General features: G+C 38.2%; 1 protein-coding gene across 1 annotated transcript; it reads right to left on the bottom strand.

Annotated features, from left to right (window-relative positions):
• Positions 1 to 9,644: 9,644 nt before the first annotated feature.
• On the bottom strand, positions 9,645 to 14,323 carry GNG11 (G protein subunit gamma 11). The gene is made up of 2 exons (XM_080818857.1): positions 13,810 to 14,323; positions 9,645 to 10,065 (listed from the first exon to the last, which is right to left on the bottom strand). Exons 1-2 carry the CDS (start codon positions 13,903 to 13,905, stop codon positions 9,940 to 9,942), a joined length of 222 nt encoding a protein of 73 aa, XP_080674983.1. The 5' UTR covers positions 13,906 to 14,323; the 3' UTR covers positions 9,645 to 9,939.
• Positions 14,324 to 18,574: the final 4,251 nt, after the last annotated feature.

The following is an 18,574-nucleotide window of genomic DNA, read 5'->3' as shown; positions in this document are numbered from 1 at the left end:
GAAAATCAGCCAAGGGAAGTGATGCCTGGAGCCGAGTCCAGGAAAGTTCCAAAGATGGAGTTTCCAGTTGCCTTCTCCCAGGGGAATTATGGACAACATGTTCCTCTTTCTCTCAGAAATGATGTGTGACAATATGCATAGGGGATTGTTAAGCAGGGAAATCCACCAAAGCTTGGCATCCAGAGTCTTTATGGGGGCTCCATACTCAACTACCCACATGCTTGGGCCCCATCTCTAGCCTCTCCAGAGATCAAACTAACACAAGATTCAAAGACTCACCTTCAGTTACATTGTTATTCTTCCTGGCATAGTTCAAAGTCCCCAGGTAAACAAAGACACTCTTAGCAAGCAGGACATGCAAAGGGCTCAGAGATCAGCTTGGGGCTGGAGGTGAGTAGTAAAAAGCCAAGCTTCTTCTTTGGGCAAGTTTTAAGTCATTACTATATACTATCAAAAGCCAGACTTTCAGCTCTAACACTCTGGACTAACGGTTTTCAGACTTTCATTACCTGGAACCTACAAAAAGAGATGAACTTTTACATGTTGATTTGGACAACTATGTTTTAAAAGATAAATACTTACCGTTTTACAATATGGAATGTGTCCTGATATTTTATTTTATTAAATCATTGGTACCATTCCACTAAATTGATCACTAAGTGAGACAATGATCTAGAGCTGGGCCCTGTGGGCCAAATCCAGCCTGAGGCTGGTTGGTATAAAAAGGGTTTTATTGGAACACAGCCTCACCCATTTGGTTATCTATTCTACTGTGTGTGGCTGCCTCCATATTGGAGTAATTGCCACAGAGATTTTATGGCTTGCAAAAGCTAAATTAGTTACTATCTGGCCCGTTACAGAAAAAGTTTGACAGCCTCTGCTCTAGTGTGCCAATATGACTTAACACCCCAGGAAAATACATTTATAATATTGCCTTATAGCCCTTCTCATATATGACAAATGCATAACCCTGTGCCCAGTTTTTAGTTTATACAGATGCAAGATGGCGACACAAAGTTCAGATTACAGGTACCCAAGTAAATTTTGTGAGGGAGAGGCTCTGGCATTGCTTTAGGAAATGTCCTTCTAAAAGGATAAAAGAAACACTTATTTCCAGGCAGTGGACACACCAAGACAGTCTAATACTTTAAGCTCATGATTTGTGTGCCCTCAAACTTGTGATTGTGTTACTCATTAATCAAAAAGTATTTGCAGGGGCGCCTGGGTGGCTCAGTGGGTTAAAGCCTCTGCCTTCAGCTCAGGTCATGGTCTCAGGGTCCTGGGATCGAGCCCCGCATCGGGCTCCCTGCTCAGTGGGGAACCTGCTTCCCTTCCTCTCTCTCTGCCTGCCTCTCTGTCTACTTGTGATCTCTGTCTGTCAAATAAATTAATTTAAAAAAAAAAAAAAAGTATTTGCAAATTCCTTCCCTTCCAGATAAACTGCACTCTTTCAACTACAGGAAAGTATGAGGAATTATGTGAGAAACGTCTGGCATAACAAAAGAAAGCAGAAGCCTCAGAAAACACTGATCAGGATTAAAGAGAAGTTCAACTTCAGTAAGGTAAGTGTTATGCAAAAAAAAAAAAAAAAAAAAAAGTCCAACATAGACAAATACCAAAACAAGTATCAGTAGAAGTCCCTCTCAAGTCCAGATTCAAATGGAGTGTTCAGAAAAATTAAGACAAGAGCAAATTTGGGAGGTGAACTCTAAATTGAACAGCAAACTGAATTCTCTAGACATCTCTCTCACTGCAGCCACCTAAGTTTGAAAATTTGGAAAAGATTAGAAAGAAATGCAGACTGCCAGAGGGTGAACTGAGAGTGGCACGTTATCATCAGTTTCTGAAATATTGGCAGGATTGGCTTATTATAGCCCTTCCACTCACCAGATTGGCTGCCTGTGCTGGGAACACATCTTGTGACTTCTTGGAGGTTGACTCTATTGAAAACGAGTCCCTCTACATGAAGGGGTCATCAAGTTGCAGGAGTCTTTTCTGTTCTGTAACATAAGAGAAAAAGGGCAAAATCAGAACCTGCTGTCTTCTGCTTTCTAGAAACTGATGTTTTTGTAGGTTGAGTTAGTACAATTGCTTTTTGAGAGGCTGATCATTTTCTCTTACATGTCATTTGGATTTGCCACAGTAGCTGTGAGAATTGGTCAAGTGGCAAATTCATTGTCATGTTTCCCCTCTCACAACAGATTTCTAACCCATTCCTTCCCAACTTTTTGAATTACTAAGTGTGTGCCCTGACCATCCCCATGTTTTGCCTTTATCATCAGAACCTTCTGGCTCTTATCCTAACCAAATGTCTTTGACCACGTAGCCCTAGGTTATTCCTACTGTCTTTCCGTTGCCCAAGGTTAGAGTCAAGATCCTCCCCCAATGTAATGGATAAGTTGTAAACTGTCCCTAATATTTTACGCTTCCTACTATCTATGCTTTGGCTGTATGGCTTTGCCACGCCTTCACTCAAGAGGGGTCAACTGTTTTCTTGCACTATGCATCTGTGTTTGTCTTGTGTCTTCCTTTGTACAACTCAATGCAGTGGAACGGATGATGCCCTAGCTCTTTTTCTCCGCCTTAAGACAACTCTTATGCTTCTACTCTTTTTAGAATTCTGCCATGCCAAGAATAAGCCTAGGCAAGTCTGTTAAAGGATGAATGACATAGAACCCAGTCACCAACTTTGCCCTAGCCAACTCCTGGCCAACAACCAGCCAACCAGTTGGGCCCCCACTGATTCATCTGCTGATTGCACACGAACCAACAAAACCAGGCACCATCAACAGAGCAAGGCCCAGCTACATTGACTGGTAGACTCACAAACAATAATAAATGTACTGTTTTAAGTCATTGAATTTGGTGTAATTTATTTCCCACAATAACTGAAACAAGAATTTCAAAGACTTTTTTTTTTTTTTTAACCAAAGACAGTGTATCCAATTAGCTATAGGTTCCTTCTGTTCTTGTTCTATACACTTGGCAAATGCTTTCTTAGTCTGCTAAGCTCTGCACTCAACAAGTGATATTTCTTTCTCTTAGTTTCATACTTTACAAATTCTTTCCCTTCATTTAAGCTATTATGTCTTCTTCCATGAAATGTTCCTCCAAAAGATAGAAAATGTCCTGATCTTACTCTACTAATCATTCACTTGTTATCCCCTTTTTCTCAAGCACTTAATCCACTTACATTTTGTATATAAATTGGTTTAATTAATTGGACTTGATAAATGTCACTACTATTTGTTTTGACTGCTAATTCCTAGGATGCAAGAAAAATATTGGCTGAACTTATCCAAGAATGTCGTGTTTATAGGTCCTTAATCTATTTGTTGAATCAAATTAAAACAAATTGTTTTTAAATGTCTAAATTATTTCCTGCCCCAAATTGCAAAATCCAAATGTTAATAAATATTAATTTATTCTACCTGATACCTGCTTTTTAAAAATTTTATTTATTTTTATTAACATATAATGTATTATTAGCCCCAGGGGTACAGGTCTGTGAATCACCTGGTTTATACACTTCACAGCACTCACCTGATACCTGCTTTTATATTAATGTATGTAAATAAAAATCAGCTGAAAATCCAATTGCATACGATCTTTCAAAGATGAATTAAAACCAAAAAAGAAATAAAGGCAAGCCTCAGTATTAGCAATTAAAGAGCACCTACATCCATATTGTGGTGTTCCTTGCTAACGTATTACTTCAGTTATAAAGATGAAACATTTAGCAACAATGGCCTTGGAACTGTTCTTAAGCAATCAGTGAACTATGTTAATATTTATAAGATTTTTTAGATTATGTTTCGTATTATTTAATATAGGTTGAAATGTTTCTCTCTTCTCCTCTTCATCTTTCCTTCTTAGGTTGAGACACATACAGGTTTCAATGCTATTTCAAAACACTCAGTAAGGCGAGACCAACTCCCTTTCTTTCCTTCCCTATCCTGTACCAAACAGAGCTGTGAAAGTTTGAATGAATGCACTAATTCTGTAGAATAAATATATTTTTTATATATTTGTATTTAATCTGGTTACTTCCAAAAGGGATTTGGAAGTATTTACTGATAAATACTGGTCAGTGCTAAAAACATGAGGACCTTTTATGCATTAAAAGAACTCTACTCATAGCCTAGAGAATCAGGCTCAATAATTCCCAAACCAACTCTGGGAAGTAGATCATTCACATTGTGTCTCAGGCTGGCTCTAAGAAGAGGCTGAGATGACATAAGTTAAAGCCAATGGGTAACTTTATTAAGGAAAGCATACAAGTTTTTGCAGAGAATGAGCTCAGTCACTTCTTAGGAAAGATTCTTTGGTACCTATATGCAATTCTCTAGGGCTAACTATCATTTAATAATTTTGGTAAAGAAAGTCCTTACAGAATATGATTTATTTCTTCTAGACACTCTAACATAATGCATGTAGCTTTTATCAGACTAAATTCTGGTACTAAACTGAGATATTATATTATTCAGCATATGAGCAAGTGCTATTTAGTATATAATTGGAGGTTATCACTGTTCCAAAAATTTAGGTTGTGATATGATTTTTACTAAGAAAGCAAAATCCACTCCCTTGGTATAGGTTAAAATTTTTGTATTAGACTGTGATTATAGAAAACCAATCAGCCAACTAACCAACCTACCAACCAACCAGTAGAAACAGCTAAAATAAGCTACTATAAAATGCTGTCACACACAAGGGCTAACCATTTCTGAGGCTATAGCAGCTGGCTACATGTGTGCCAAAATCACTTCAGAAAACGACTGAGCTAATAGTTCCTTTCAGTCTGCATCTATATTGATTTCTGCAAGAGACGTAGTGCTGCATGTTGTTTAGGACACAGTCTCTGTGTTGCCAATTAAGTAGCTATATGACTTTGTGTAAATTATTTCTCCGATATTTAAGGCACTTGTGAGAATTAAAAGACATAATCTATGTAAAAAGGCTTATTCCAGTGCCCAACGGATATTAAGCATTTCACATGTGTAAGCTACTGCCATCATCATAAACGTCATCACAATGCCATCATCAGCATTATCATTAAAAAGTAGAAAAACCACTCTCCTATTTATCCTAACCTATACATTATAATATACTCTGTAATTCCCACCTACATCTGATTAATTATGATTCCTGTAAATTTCATGATGCTAAGGACTTTGTCTAATTCACCACTATATCCCTTGGGCCTAAACCAGTGCCTAGTACATAGAGCTCCAAATATTTTTGGTTTTGGATAAATAAATGCATACATTTTTATATATGCCAATGTGAATTATTTTTCATGACTGTTAATTTTATGAGGACCTTATCCGTTCATTTTATTTTTTTTCTTTTCATCTTTTAACAATTTTATTTATTTATTTGACAGAGAGAGAGACAAGAAGAGAGGGAACACAAGCAGGGGGAGGAGCAGAGGGAGAAGCAGGCTTCCCACTGAGCAGGGAGCCCTACACGGGGCTCGATTCCAGGACCCTGGGACCATGACCTCTGCTGAAGGCAGATGCTTAACTTCTGAGCCACCCAGGCACCCCTCCTTTCATTTTAAGTGTAATTTTTGCACAATAACTTCGAGGTCAATTTCTGAAATTTATAGTCCACCTATTTTAACCATTTGTGCCTTTTTATGTCCAACGAAATTGCTCTTTAATTTAAGTACTCTTTAATATCAGGTTGAAAAAAAAAAAGGAGGTCATCATTTAATGTGTGTGCAAACCAAAAGAAAAAGGAAGAAATGGCATCAGTATGTCTCTACATTCTCCTAGTGCCAGTGGATGGTTTTCAATGGTCTGTGGATTCATCACCTCAGACTGAAGGTAGCCCAAGTGGAAAAGTTGCTGATGATGCCCTGGTTTTCCCTGGTTAGGACGGCGGACATACAGATTAAGGTATCAGGGTTTATTCTTTTTTAATCTTTTTATTTATTTGACAGAGATAGAGAGAGAGAGAAAGAGAGAGATAGACACAAGTAGGCAGGCGGGGTGCGGGGAGAAACAGGCTACCCGCCAAGCAGAGAACTCGATGGGGGGCTCGATCCCAGGACCCTGAGATCACAACCTGAGCCAAAGGCAGAGGCTTAACCCACTGAGCCACCCAGGTGCCCCATCAGGGTTTATTTTAACGGAGAGATCCCACAGCACTTTCCTTCTATGACCATTCTACTCCTCCATGAAATCAAAGATATCTTCTGACGGGTCCCTACTCTCCTAGACTGTAATACTAGAAATAGGAACTTATTTTTCATTTGTTGTCATCCTTCTAAGACTCAATTAGAGAAGGGTAGACTATAACTATTACTGACTTAGTTTTTCTGTCTAACTCAGTGGGATGAGCTGAATAGATTTAAATGTACTATTAATCAGATCATGTTGATGATACAGACTCTGATTCATAAAGACGTTAATACCAAAACATACTTAGTCTCCAAAGCCCAAGCATAGTAATATAAAACTTCTTCTATTTTTTATTTTTAAATTAATTTTACTTTTTAAACTGGATAATACACTTACAGGTTACACAAATCAAAACTTTATAAAAAGAACATTCCTTGAGAAGTCTCAATCTCATCCTTTCCTACATAGTTGCACCCAACTTTGACCCTAATAGGTAGCCATCATTGGTTTCCTGTGTAACCTTCCAATATTCCTTGAAACAGCAGATAAAAGCAGATAAAAATAGGCACTTGAAAAGGTGCTCAACATCACTAATCATCAAGGAAATGCAAATCAAAACCATAATGAGATATCACTTCCTACCTGTCCAAGTGGCTTTTATCAAAAAGACAAGAAATAATCAGTGTTGGCGAGGATGTGGAGAAAAGGGAACAACTGCACACTGTTGGTGGGAATGCCAACTGGTGCAGCCACTTTGGAAAACTGTATGGAGTTTCCTCAAAAAAACTACTACTAGAACTACTCTAAGATCCAACAATTCTACTTCTGGCTATATATCTGAAGAAAATGAAAACATTAATTTGAAAAGACTTATGCACCCCCATGTTCACTGCAACATTATTTATAATAACCAAGATATAGAAACAACCTAAATGCCCAATGGTGGATGAATGGATAAAGAATATATTGTAATTAGATGGAATATCTATACAAACTGGAATATTATTCAGCCATAATGAAAGAAGGAAATCGTGGCTATTTGCAACAACATGGATGGATCTTGAGGGCAAGTGAACTAAGTCAGACAGAGAAAGACAAACACGGTATATAATCTTTTTTTGTGGAATCTAAAAACAACAATAACAACAACATCCCAAATAAACCAAGCTTATACACTTGGGTATAAGTGTAGTTGTCAGCAGTGGGGGTTGGGAGGGTTGAAATGGGTGAAGGTGGTCAAAAGGCACAAGGAATCTATTAAATATACGGGAAATCAAGGAAATAAAAATTTAGAAAATAATGAGATGCCAGTTTGCATCCAACATGTAAAATAAGCTCTTAAAATACCAAGTACGAGGGAGCTCGTAATGTAGATTCTGGCTGGAAATAGGAAAGTCAATTTTGCTAATTTAATGAGTTCTATGAACCTGAGTCTCAATACACAAAGGATAGCAACTATTTAATCAGATACCAAATGATTAACACAACTATATACTTGGAAGAAATTGAATACATGATTTAAATTCTACTTAACAAATTCCCATTTACTAAAGGTTACTTTTATAATACACCCAAATATATAGTTACCGTATTTTTCATTTTCTTCCTAATGTAAGCTAATAAGTTTTTAGCAGCTGAACGCTTGAAAATCAAGAGGATTTTATTACACTTCTGCTTGTTTGCCAAATTACTATGATGAAAACAGTAAGAAAATAAGAACAGAATTAGATTTAGTAGAAACATCTACAAGATTGGGAATTTATTAAGGAAAAAGCAGAGGTGGGCTAAGTTGTCATCTGGCTGAAAGTACATGAAAAGCAGAGGCTAGGACTTGGAGGTGTACATGAACGGATAGCTGAATGTGGCTAATAGAAACTCAGGGCACAGCCTTTGAAGCCGTAACTCTGAAGAAGTTACAGGATAAACATGTTGACTTGGTCCTCCATGAAGAAAGCAGGTCGTCTGATCTGCCTTAGCAAGAATGAGATGCTTCCTTCCTTATGCAACACAAGAAAACTCCATGGCTTGAGAGACATGAAACAGTGCGTTAAAGTCAAAACTTCACAGGCCCCAAAGTATTAAAATCCCAGGTCACCTTAAATGTGAAATGACTGATAGTAGCAACACATCCCTATACAAATTGTTCTATGGCGTTTGGTAAAATTATGCCTTTACTTTTCTTAAATCTCACCTTGGAGTAGAGTGTGATTTGGGCTAAAATTATCCCTGGGCTCTCAGTAATCCCAATTGACGTCAACACTTGGAAAACGGCAGGAAACTGAAGGAAATAGTCTCTGCTCTTGGTTTGTTGTAACCTGCTTGGGGCATCCTGTTCCCTCTCAGAGAGGGAAGGAAAAGCAATTTCAGAGTGAGGAGGCTGATGTGCTTTAGAAAGCTGCTAGAAGTCACCGGCACATCTCTGGCTTGATAAGTTACCCTTTTGGGTCTAAACAGGAGAAAAGAACCTAATCAAGCCTGGGTTTCTGGTGTCACATTTAAAATTGCAGGGCGCATTAGTGACTAAGCCCATTTGAACTGGAACTTGCCTGGAAGGGTTTCTCGTCTTTCTTTAGGCTCAAACATTGAACAACTGACATTCAAAAGTCAGAGGGAAACAGGGAAAAATGCTTCAAGAGAAGAAGAAGAAAGGTTGCTTTCTTTGAGGTCACTGCTGCAGGTGACTTCATAAAGAACTCCTCGAGTGGGAGTGGGCCCTATACCTTGGTGCATTGCACCTTGGGGCTAAAGCCGAGGCAGCTACCATTCTGCCATGAAATGTTAAGCCATGGACTGGAGAAAGTATTGGCGACACCCATCACTGACAATGGCCAAAATATATGAAGAATGCCTACAAATTAATGAGGGGAGAATAAAACAAGCTGATTTTAGAAATAGGCAAAAGATTAACTGGTCCCTTTGGAGGAGAACGACCCTGGAAAGGTGGTGTGGTTTGCCTGGGCTTGCTGGAAGACACTGGTAAGAGTAGGTCAGAGCCCAGTGTCTCTGCCAATGCCACTGGGCCAGAGGGTCACCGTGCCAACACCTGCATCCTGTGGGAGATGAAGCTCCCTGAGGATGGACATATTGGGGCTGACCTCCTGGGGGCTTCTCACAGGCCCCACACGTGGCCCTTCCCCACAGCACCACTGCAGCAACACTTTGACCAAGATCTGTATGGTGACTGGTAATGTGGGTTTCGAGTGCTAATGTGGTTCCTGTCTCAGCTACTCCGTCAATGTGAGGAATTCTACTCCCTTAGTTCCCTCATAGTTAAAATTAGATCAGAAACATTCCAGAAGTCAGAACTCAGCATCGTAAACCAACTGAGATTTGAAGGAGAGAGCTAGATTGGAGAACTGATCTATCAAATCCCCTAATCCTTTGATAAGTGTCCCAAACACGTGAACAGTTATGGGAAAAAATATAAAAGTAAATGCAAAACAAACACACAAACAAAAAACACCAAACCACTCCCCCAACAACAACCTGCTTTTAAAAATTGCCAACACTCATTTTCCAGAGATAAAACTTTATTTAAGGCATCAAGCAATATACTGAAAGAGGTGAGTCATGCACAAGTAATGTCCTTATTTCCATAATTGTACATTTGATACTCTCTGCCCTCTTAACAAGGAGGTGTAGTGAGCAAAGATGAGAAGCACACAGCTTTTATACATAACCATATCAATATAAGTGTTTAAGAAAGTCTTTAAATTTTGTTTTCCTTCTTTGAAAGGAATTTCGGTTTTATTTCAGAAAAACAAAACAAACTAGTTCTTCTACTAAGGATGAAATTTCTCTCCAGAGTTATTTATGAAATAATACAGCTGCCTTTCTCTTTAAAAGGATTCTTGTCTTCTGGAATTCCTTTCACCAGAGGATCCTCTCCAGAACGTTCTTCAATGTAGTTCTTGATTTCCTCAGAACATTTAGACACCTTAAGAGAAAAAAAAGAATGAATTAGGTCAAGATTGTCTACACTTCATTAGCACCCTTTAGTGAAATTAATATAATTGAGCACAACTAGCATTTAAAAAAATAAAATAGTATAAAAATAGTTGTACAAAGTATGTATAACATATATGCTATATATGAATGACACAATCTATGTAAAATATATTTCTCACTATGGTGAGGGTCAAAAAGCTTGAAAGTCATTGTATTAAATAGCTCATCCCAGCGATTTCTATCCATCGTGCCTCATGTGAATTCTCTCCTCTGCTGAAATATAATTATGATCTATTCATAATATTTTACAAACCAAAATATACTGCATTTTCAATTTCCCATGCTAATGAACAGGTGCAGTAATAGATAATCCCCAAATGTTTTGGGCTATGTCCTGCCAAAATTCTCACTTACGGGTGTGTGCCATGTTCTGCAATTTTACAAAATGATAGAAACATTGGAGAAAGTCTGATGCTGGAGAGGCTGAGGTTGCCCAGTCATACCATTTGTGTCTCTATTCAGGATTCCTTCGCATTGCTTGAGGGCAATGATCATAACAAAAGATTTATCTGAGGTTTATTGGGCTTATCTGAGATTCTTGTGTTTATGTAATTAGTTGAAACTTTTTCTATAATGGAGAAAGGACTGAATAGTTTTTTTCAAAAACTCTATCCTTCAGAGACAGATTGCAAGAGTGAATTTAAAAAAGAAAAAGGATGAAAAAGGAAGAAAAAAAAAAGGATTAGTGTGTTAATGAAGGCCTGCATTGTTAAGAAGAAATTAGAATTAAAAATTACAGAAGCTCCAGCAAATTCTAATAGAGATCTCTTAACCCTGGGAAACTGTCCCATTGAATTTGTAACCTAGATTAATAATCTTCAAATTGTCTTAATGGTGATCACAAAAACATGCTTGCATATATATATATATATATACATATATATATATCCCAAAATGTACATAATTATGTAATGATATCTAATTATTTACTTATAAATAAGTATTGATTCTACTGTGTTACACTTAATATGTAATTATAAAACATAAACTGGAAACTGTCAGAAGAGATTTAAATCTAACCAAAAGTAGAAATTTTTAATATTTTACTCCCATACCCCACATATTTTTTGCACACAAAGTGAAGACCACTGTTCTAAAATTTAGAATTAGGGATGCCTGGGTGGCTCAGTGGGTTAAAGCCTCTGCATTCGGCTCAGGTCATGATCCTGGGGTCCTGGGATGAAGCCCCGCATCGGGCTCTCTGCTCAGCAGGGAGTCTGCTTCCCCCTCTCTCTCTCTGCCTGCCTCTCTGCCTGCTTGTGATCTCTGCCTGTCAAATAAATAAATAAATAATCTTTAAAAAAAAATAAAATTTAGACCTAGGTGATGGAGTTAGATGATTTAAAGTGTGGTGAAATAAAAATCTTTTCAAGTGCTGTTCTCTTGGATAACAACTGCTCTTATTTGTTGCTGACGTTCATAGTGCACACATTTTATGGGAATTGTCAGAAGTACAGATGCAAGTAACCACAACCTGGGGCCTGTCTCCCCACAGATATTTGCGGGTAAGATTAGAGTTCCCCCAAATTGTATCTGTTTCTATAGAGGCTTCTTCACTAGGTTTCCAAAGAGATCTGTAACCTCCAAAAGTGAATAATTACTCCTCTGAGCATTTCCTTCCATGATCAAGAAGATGTGTTTGAGCAACAGTTAGCTGGAGCCAGAATTCAACCCGTGGATTCTGTGTCCTTGGCCTGAGCAGAGCACACAGCTCAGACATGAACAATTTATTGACAGAATAATGAACTGGTTTATCAGAACACATGTGTTTTAGTACACGTCTGTATCATTACCTATGAGCTCTTAAATAAGGAGGTACTTAGCCTCCTTGGGATTCAAGTTTTTGATCCTTAAAAGGGAGAGCACTGAATGATCTAAGAGCCATAAATGGTTGTAGAACACTAATAATCTATAAACCAAAGTGTGTGGTAACATATGTTTGAATATTATCATTAGGATTCAGATGCCTCTCCTTGTATCTGCTAAGGCTCTCTCTGAAGTTTTCTCTCCCATTAGCATACACTTGGAGTTGGAAACTGATGCAGCAGGGTGTGTCCTAAGGAGAGGAGGTGGGGAGCTGGCAGGGAGGAATGGCTCATGAATGACACCTTCAATTTCTCCACAGTCAGCTGCATCCAGGTCCCTGCCCAATTTCTAATTTGAAGCTTAAAATACCTAGAAGACACTTGTCTCTTTTTTCTCCTAGAAGTTCTGTATACTCTGGTATTAGGATATTCCAACTTTGTACAAGGCTATGCTTCAGTATATGCAACTCTGTTTGATATGTAACTTTTAAGATGCATTGTGTGAAAAAATCTCAGTGGCCAACACAGACTGCACTTTGTCATCCACAAAATGGGTTCCTTAAAGTTTTAAGAAACTACCCTATTCTTTGGGTACCATAGCTTTGTTTATTCCTTTAAGCACAGCAGTATTTTTAAAGGTACAAAAACTTTCAACATGGATAGAAACAACCTTTGCACTCAAAAATCTAGGAAGAATAGGGATTTGGAAGTGAAAGATTAAATTTCAGAAAAGAAATGTGTATAAAGTAAAACTCAAAAACACCCGCATCTTCCAAATATCACTCAAATGTTCATCTCGAGTAACAGGACTCTGTCATGAGCAGATTTACCATAATTAGAGCAGGAAAGTAAAGGAGCTTATTTACTATAACTGCTTAATTTCCATTGTTTTCCTTTTCTATTTTTAAAAAATATTTTCTAGAATTAAACCACAGAGAAATGAAATCGGTTTACATTTTTCTTGCTATGGAGAAAGGAGTGGATCATTTCCTTAAAAAAAAAAAAAAAAAAAAAAAAAAAAAACTATCCAAAAACCTATTCCTGGACTTTAGGTTGCCTGATTGAGGAAAAAAAGGAAGAAATGCATGCTCAAGCTACCAGTAAAAAGTCAAAAGTACAAAATCTCCAGCACGTTTTGGCGGAGACTTCTGAACACTGAGACATATGTTCTCACTGAATTTGTAATCTACTTTGGTGGTCTCTCAAATTTTAAATCATGACTAAAAAGAATTTTCATATGTACCCAAATATATGTATAATTATTTATAAATAAATGCAGATACTACTGTATTGGTTCACTGTGTATACCTATAACCAAGTGGAAGGTATTAAAGGGATGGGAGTTATGAACAAATAAAAATAGAAATTGTAATGTTTTGTTCTCAAGCCCCAGTGAGCTGTTCATTGCATACCTCTGGAGAGGCCTGGTGAAATTCAAAATTATGTAATTCAAATTACCTAAATTAAATATGAATTAAATAGTGATTAAAAAGCACTAAAATACCATTCTTTCCCATAATGAAAAAGATCAAGGAACTAAATAGCCATCTATTTCCCTTCATTTTGAGTTTGTAAAACCAAGTAACAGCAGGCAGAATTTTCTGTCCATTTGCCCAGTCCTAGGCTCAGATGTTCTGACATTTGGCTTTAAATTACTCAGCCGACCCTTGCTCTCCTTTACCTCCGACGATTTCCCCACACCGACTGGCAGTTCCCAGGTACCAACAAAGCCCTACTTCAAGAGAAGCTGGGGCGGGGGGGGGGGGCGGATAACAAAAACCAGAAAAGCAGTACTGTTTTACTGTAACAAACCAGGAAAAACTGCCCTTGGTTCATTTCAGAGAAGGAAATGCTCTGGGACAATTTACCTGTTGCCTCTGCAACTTCACTTCTTTGCGAAGTTGCTCAACTTCCATCTTCAGCTTTTCCTTTTCGGGCAAATCTTCGATGTGAAGGGCCGGCATTTTCGCCCCAGAACCGGGCCTGGGGATAGCTCTGGAAGCGGAGAGGCTGGAAATGCAGCAAACTAGGACGCGCCCCAAAATAACTGCGGTGCCCGCGCACCCCGCCCGCCGGCCGGCGCTGGACAGGACCGCCTCCCCACCGTGCTCCGCAGAGCCCCGAGAGCTCGGCCGCCTGCGGGGCGGCCCCTCGCGGCGACCCTGCCCCGCGTCCTCGGCTCTTTCTCAGGCCCCCTCGACCGCGGGAAGCCTGCTCCAGCGAGCCCCGGAGGGTTGAGTGGAGAGGGAGCCCGAGAAGCTGGGCGCTGCCGGAGCTCCCAGCGGGATGCTGGCCCCCTGCCGGCTCCCAAGCCTGCCACGCCCGCGGGGGACTCGCCAGGGCTGTGGCCAGACAGCTGAGGCTGCACTAGCCGACTCTCCTGGAGAAACAACTAAAGTTTTACTTTTTGTTCCTTTTTTTTTTTTTCCTTCCCAAGTCACATCCGGGTTTTGTTTGCGAAGCAAGAAAAGGAGGACACTAGCCTGCAGGAAATAACGGCCCTTCTCCTCTCCAAGTTTCAAAAATATACAGCGTGTTACTTTTCCCTAGTTCCATGCGTGTGGCGGGAAAAGGCCCCGCAGGAGAACGAAACTGAGCTGTCATCTCAGATACACCCACCACGTCTGTTGATGTGTATCCATCCCGTCTGTTAAATGCCCGAAACACAGTCACACATCGGCGGGTCAAGAGGGCATCGGGATGGGAATATTGTTAACAATTTGCAGGGCCGTTTTCAGACATTAATGAACTGTCTGCAACGTCCACAGCAGAGCTCTTACTCTTTCTGCAGGGGCATGTTTTGTAATGATTTGGAGGACACACGGATGATACTAGAGAAGACAGAAGAAGGAATCTGAAAGTTCTTACCAGGAAGTGTTTCCCCATTCCTCATCGACCACGGTTTGGGTGACTGTCGACACCAAGGGTTAGGAATTCCTGGCTCCCACAAACTTCCTGGAGGTCCGCAGCGGATTCACTCAGCTTGGGTTTCTCCACTCTCTGGAAAGCAGTATTCATCTTGCTGCCATTTTGTAAAGCCAGGAAAGGTGTGGGACCTGACATGTTTACCTGAAATATAAAGTTTCTCTTTGACTATAAACTAAAACTTTATGTTTGGTTTGCTATAGATGCTCAAGAGCCTAGAAGAAAACTAAAGCACGAACGTAAGAAACCTTCCCAAGCAGTTAGATATTTCTCTCTTTGGAGATGACCTCCTTGCCTAGAGAGTCAAATTCAAGTTAAGTGTGGTGGCCTGAATGGAGAATTTCAGGGTGCCTGGGCTTAGACACCCCAAGCCACTCCCTATTTTATAAGCACAGGCTTTTGTTTGTTCCTAATTTCTCTCTAGGTTCTACCTGCTTGTCCTCAGTGAATACATTGGAGGGACAGGAACAATAAGCTACTTGGTGAGAACTCTGGGTCTAGTCCCAACTCTGCCACTGGCTATCACTGGAAAAGTCATTTATTTTTTTCTGGATTTTGGTTTTCTAATTTATAAAATAGATGATGGGCCAGGGGAACAGTGAATTAGCTAAGGTAAGTTACGTTTCTAATTGCATTTATGTATCTACATCTGATAAATCACGTTGGTGAAGAAAACTGTTTGGGAGCTTTTCTGTATTTTAAATACCACACATTCTAGGATCTCCCAGGCTCAAAGAAGTTAAATAAGCTTCCACAGGGCCCACCCCCACCCTCCACCCCCCTTTAGTTTGCAAGGTGAGCCAAGCCAAAAAACTCACATCTGTCTCCAAAAGCAATTAATATTTTTTGATTCCCCATTGCTCAGATTTAAAAGGTTGGTTAAAAATAAATAAGTTAGTGAAAGTAGTTAATGTGGCCCAAACTAAATAAGTTTTCAGCACCAAATCAAATAAGCTAGTTAAGTAACTTAATGCATGTCTTTTCCAAATCATAAAAATAGAATTATTTTGACCTGGAAATTTCTTCTTTTTGAAATCATCTACTTGCAGACCGTGATAAATAGTTATAAATCCATAGTGGTCGTTTAACTTCTTCCCCGTACTAGGCGAACTTAAATTGGAGAGCAAATGCGTATTAGTCTTTTTTTTTTTTTTTTTTTAGTTTTTATTCTTACAGAATAATGCATGATACTAAAATCACTTTAAGTGAACTGATTAAAGTGAATTGGGAAATGCTGAAATCCTATGATGACACAGCATTCTGAAAAATGTCTTGTTATTGTTTGGTTTTAAATGGTAAAGGATGGGAACACTTCTTTTTAGAAGAGCATGTAGCCCCCATCCCTAAGCATGGAATTTACCTCTCAGAGAGCAACCATGGTAACAATTTCTTGTCTATTCTCACAGAAATGTTCTATCAACAAAACTTATCAGATAAACAAAGTTTAAAATCCATTTGCGTTATAGCCAAATGTCATGTTAGCTTTTTACTTATATTTTACGTATTACTTTTAATAAAATTTGTTTTACAAAATAGTATGTGTGCAAACCACTCTGCAATGAAAGATAATAGGTATAATTAGAAACTTTTATTAACCCACTGTCTTTTGACAAATGTTTTAAAGAAATCTGCTTAAGAAAATTAACTGTGTGGTTATTTCTACTTTTAAATTATAAAAGAGCAAAGACCATGAAATATCTACCGTGACCTGCAAAAAAAGGAAAAACAACTCTTTGGTTACTTTTCTGACGTATTAAGTGTGTTGTTAAAAAATCCATATAAAGGAAACTGTATAAGAAAATATCGAGGGCGGTTATATTGGAGTTGATTTAATGCTAGGCTGAACTCAAAAAGACAAGTGTTCTTGTCTTACTCTATCTTGTGATTTTTTGCAAGACATAGATACTCTCTGCCTTTGTTTTGTTGGTGGAAGTAAACTAGGTTATTTCCCAAATTCTTCTCCTCTGGAATTTATAAAGTTAACGGTGACTGTTTAGGCCATTAAAATGATGGTTTCAAAGGAGCATATTTAACGCATATTTGATCCACCCAGTTAACTTGTTTTAGTTCAATTTATTACAACAATCACATGGAACATTTCATAAACTCACTCATTTCATGTAACTATATGCATAAGCTTCCTTTTCTAGATGGAGATAATGTAAAGTTACAGGATGGCCTATGTCTGATGCTCTGATCATCTTAACTACTTATAGTTCATATAAAAATGATTTATTTTATCAATTTTGGTTTCACAAGACTTAAATTTCATTGTAAGTGGTCATTCTTATTATTCAGTTTACTCTTTTCCTTATGTTAATACATTCTTTTAGGAATTTTATAAGTTCAATATTAGCATTGTTTTGAAATCTGGCTAAAATAAAATCAACACAAATTAAAATAATCGTTTTTCTTTCCTTGCTAAAGCTTAAACTCACCTATGTGTACAAAATACTTTCAAAGTGCAAGTATCTCAAATGATATATTATGGTAAGTATATATGCTTTACCCATTCTCATTACTGGTACTAGGAAATTCTGTGGATGAGCCAAATGTTAAGGCTATGCCTAGAGTACTTTTTGTTTCCCTATAGTCTTACCTCACTCATTTTAACCTAGTAATCTGTGGCCCCGAAATAACTTCTGGAAAAAAAAAATCACTCACTGTTGCAACTGTGTAGCCTGTGGGATAGTCATGACCTCACAACCTTCTTCCTAGACCATCTTTCTCTATATTCCTTTCTATGAACTTTATCTTATTCCAACTCCTGCAGACAGTCTGTATTTTAAAACAACACAAATGTTACCCTACTGTCAATTCATTCCTTAGTTAAGGTAATAAGAATTCTGAATTCTCCAAAATAAAAACTAGCGTCCTTCCTGCTTTTAATTGAACACTTATTAAGTCAATTAAATTGTAGAGACAATTTATGAGTTGTTAACGGCAGTTTCAAAGATGAACAGAGCTTCTGGCTTGGGAAATTCATAACACAGATTTGAGAGTAAGACAACCATATAGACTGTAATAAAAGAAAGCAAGGGAATGTTAAGTGAGTTAAAAGATTTTGCAGAATACTCTTGGGCTGGAGTGAGGGACAAAGGAGATAGTTTATAGTGAGCCTCAGAGAAGGAGAAGGATTTCCACAGGCTGAAATGAGTTAGAGTGGAGGGACACTTCAGGTGGAGAGATCAGTCTGACTAACTGCAGAAGGTGGGGAAATGGGGTGTCATGTTGGGAATTATTTAATACTTAAGTTTGTTGACTACAGGAAGTCTCCAGGTCTACTGTAATAGAGGACCTTGATAAGGTTTTTATCTATATCTGTTCTAAGTGACTTTAAATTTTCATATAAGAATCCATTCTAGTTTCTCATTTTATTTTGAAAAAATAAAACAAAACAAAACAAACAAACAAACAAAACCCGTGATGTTCAAAGAGTTAAAGTAGAAATTGAATGAGCCAGGGTTTTCACTTAGAATCACCTGCCTTCCAAATCCATTTCCAGTGTTAGATAAAACTAGAGATGTGGTTAGGACTATACATGTTACTAAATGCGATAGCCACAATTCTGTTATACTTTTTTTAGTCAGGGAGGAAAAAGATAAATGGAACATATAATAAGCACTAAATTGCACACAGAAATACCTTTGAGACAGACCACAATTAAACAAATAATGAAGTAAGGTGTATGGGATGCTAGATGGTCAC

The sequence above is a fragment of the Martes martes genome, assembly GCF_963455335.1.
Source record: "Martes martes genome assembly, chromosome: 11".
Taxonomy (NCBI): Eukaryota; Metazoa; Chordata; class Mammalia; order Carnivora; family Mustelidae; genus Martes; species Martes martes.
Note: the sequence above shows the minus strand (reverse complement) of the source record. Positions and strands in the feature narration are given on the sequence as shown.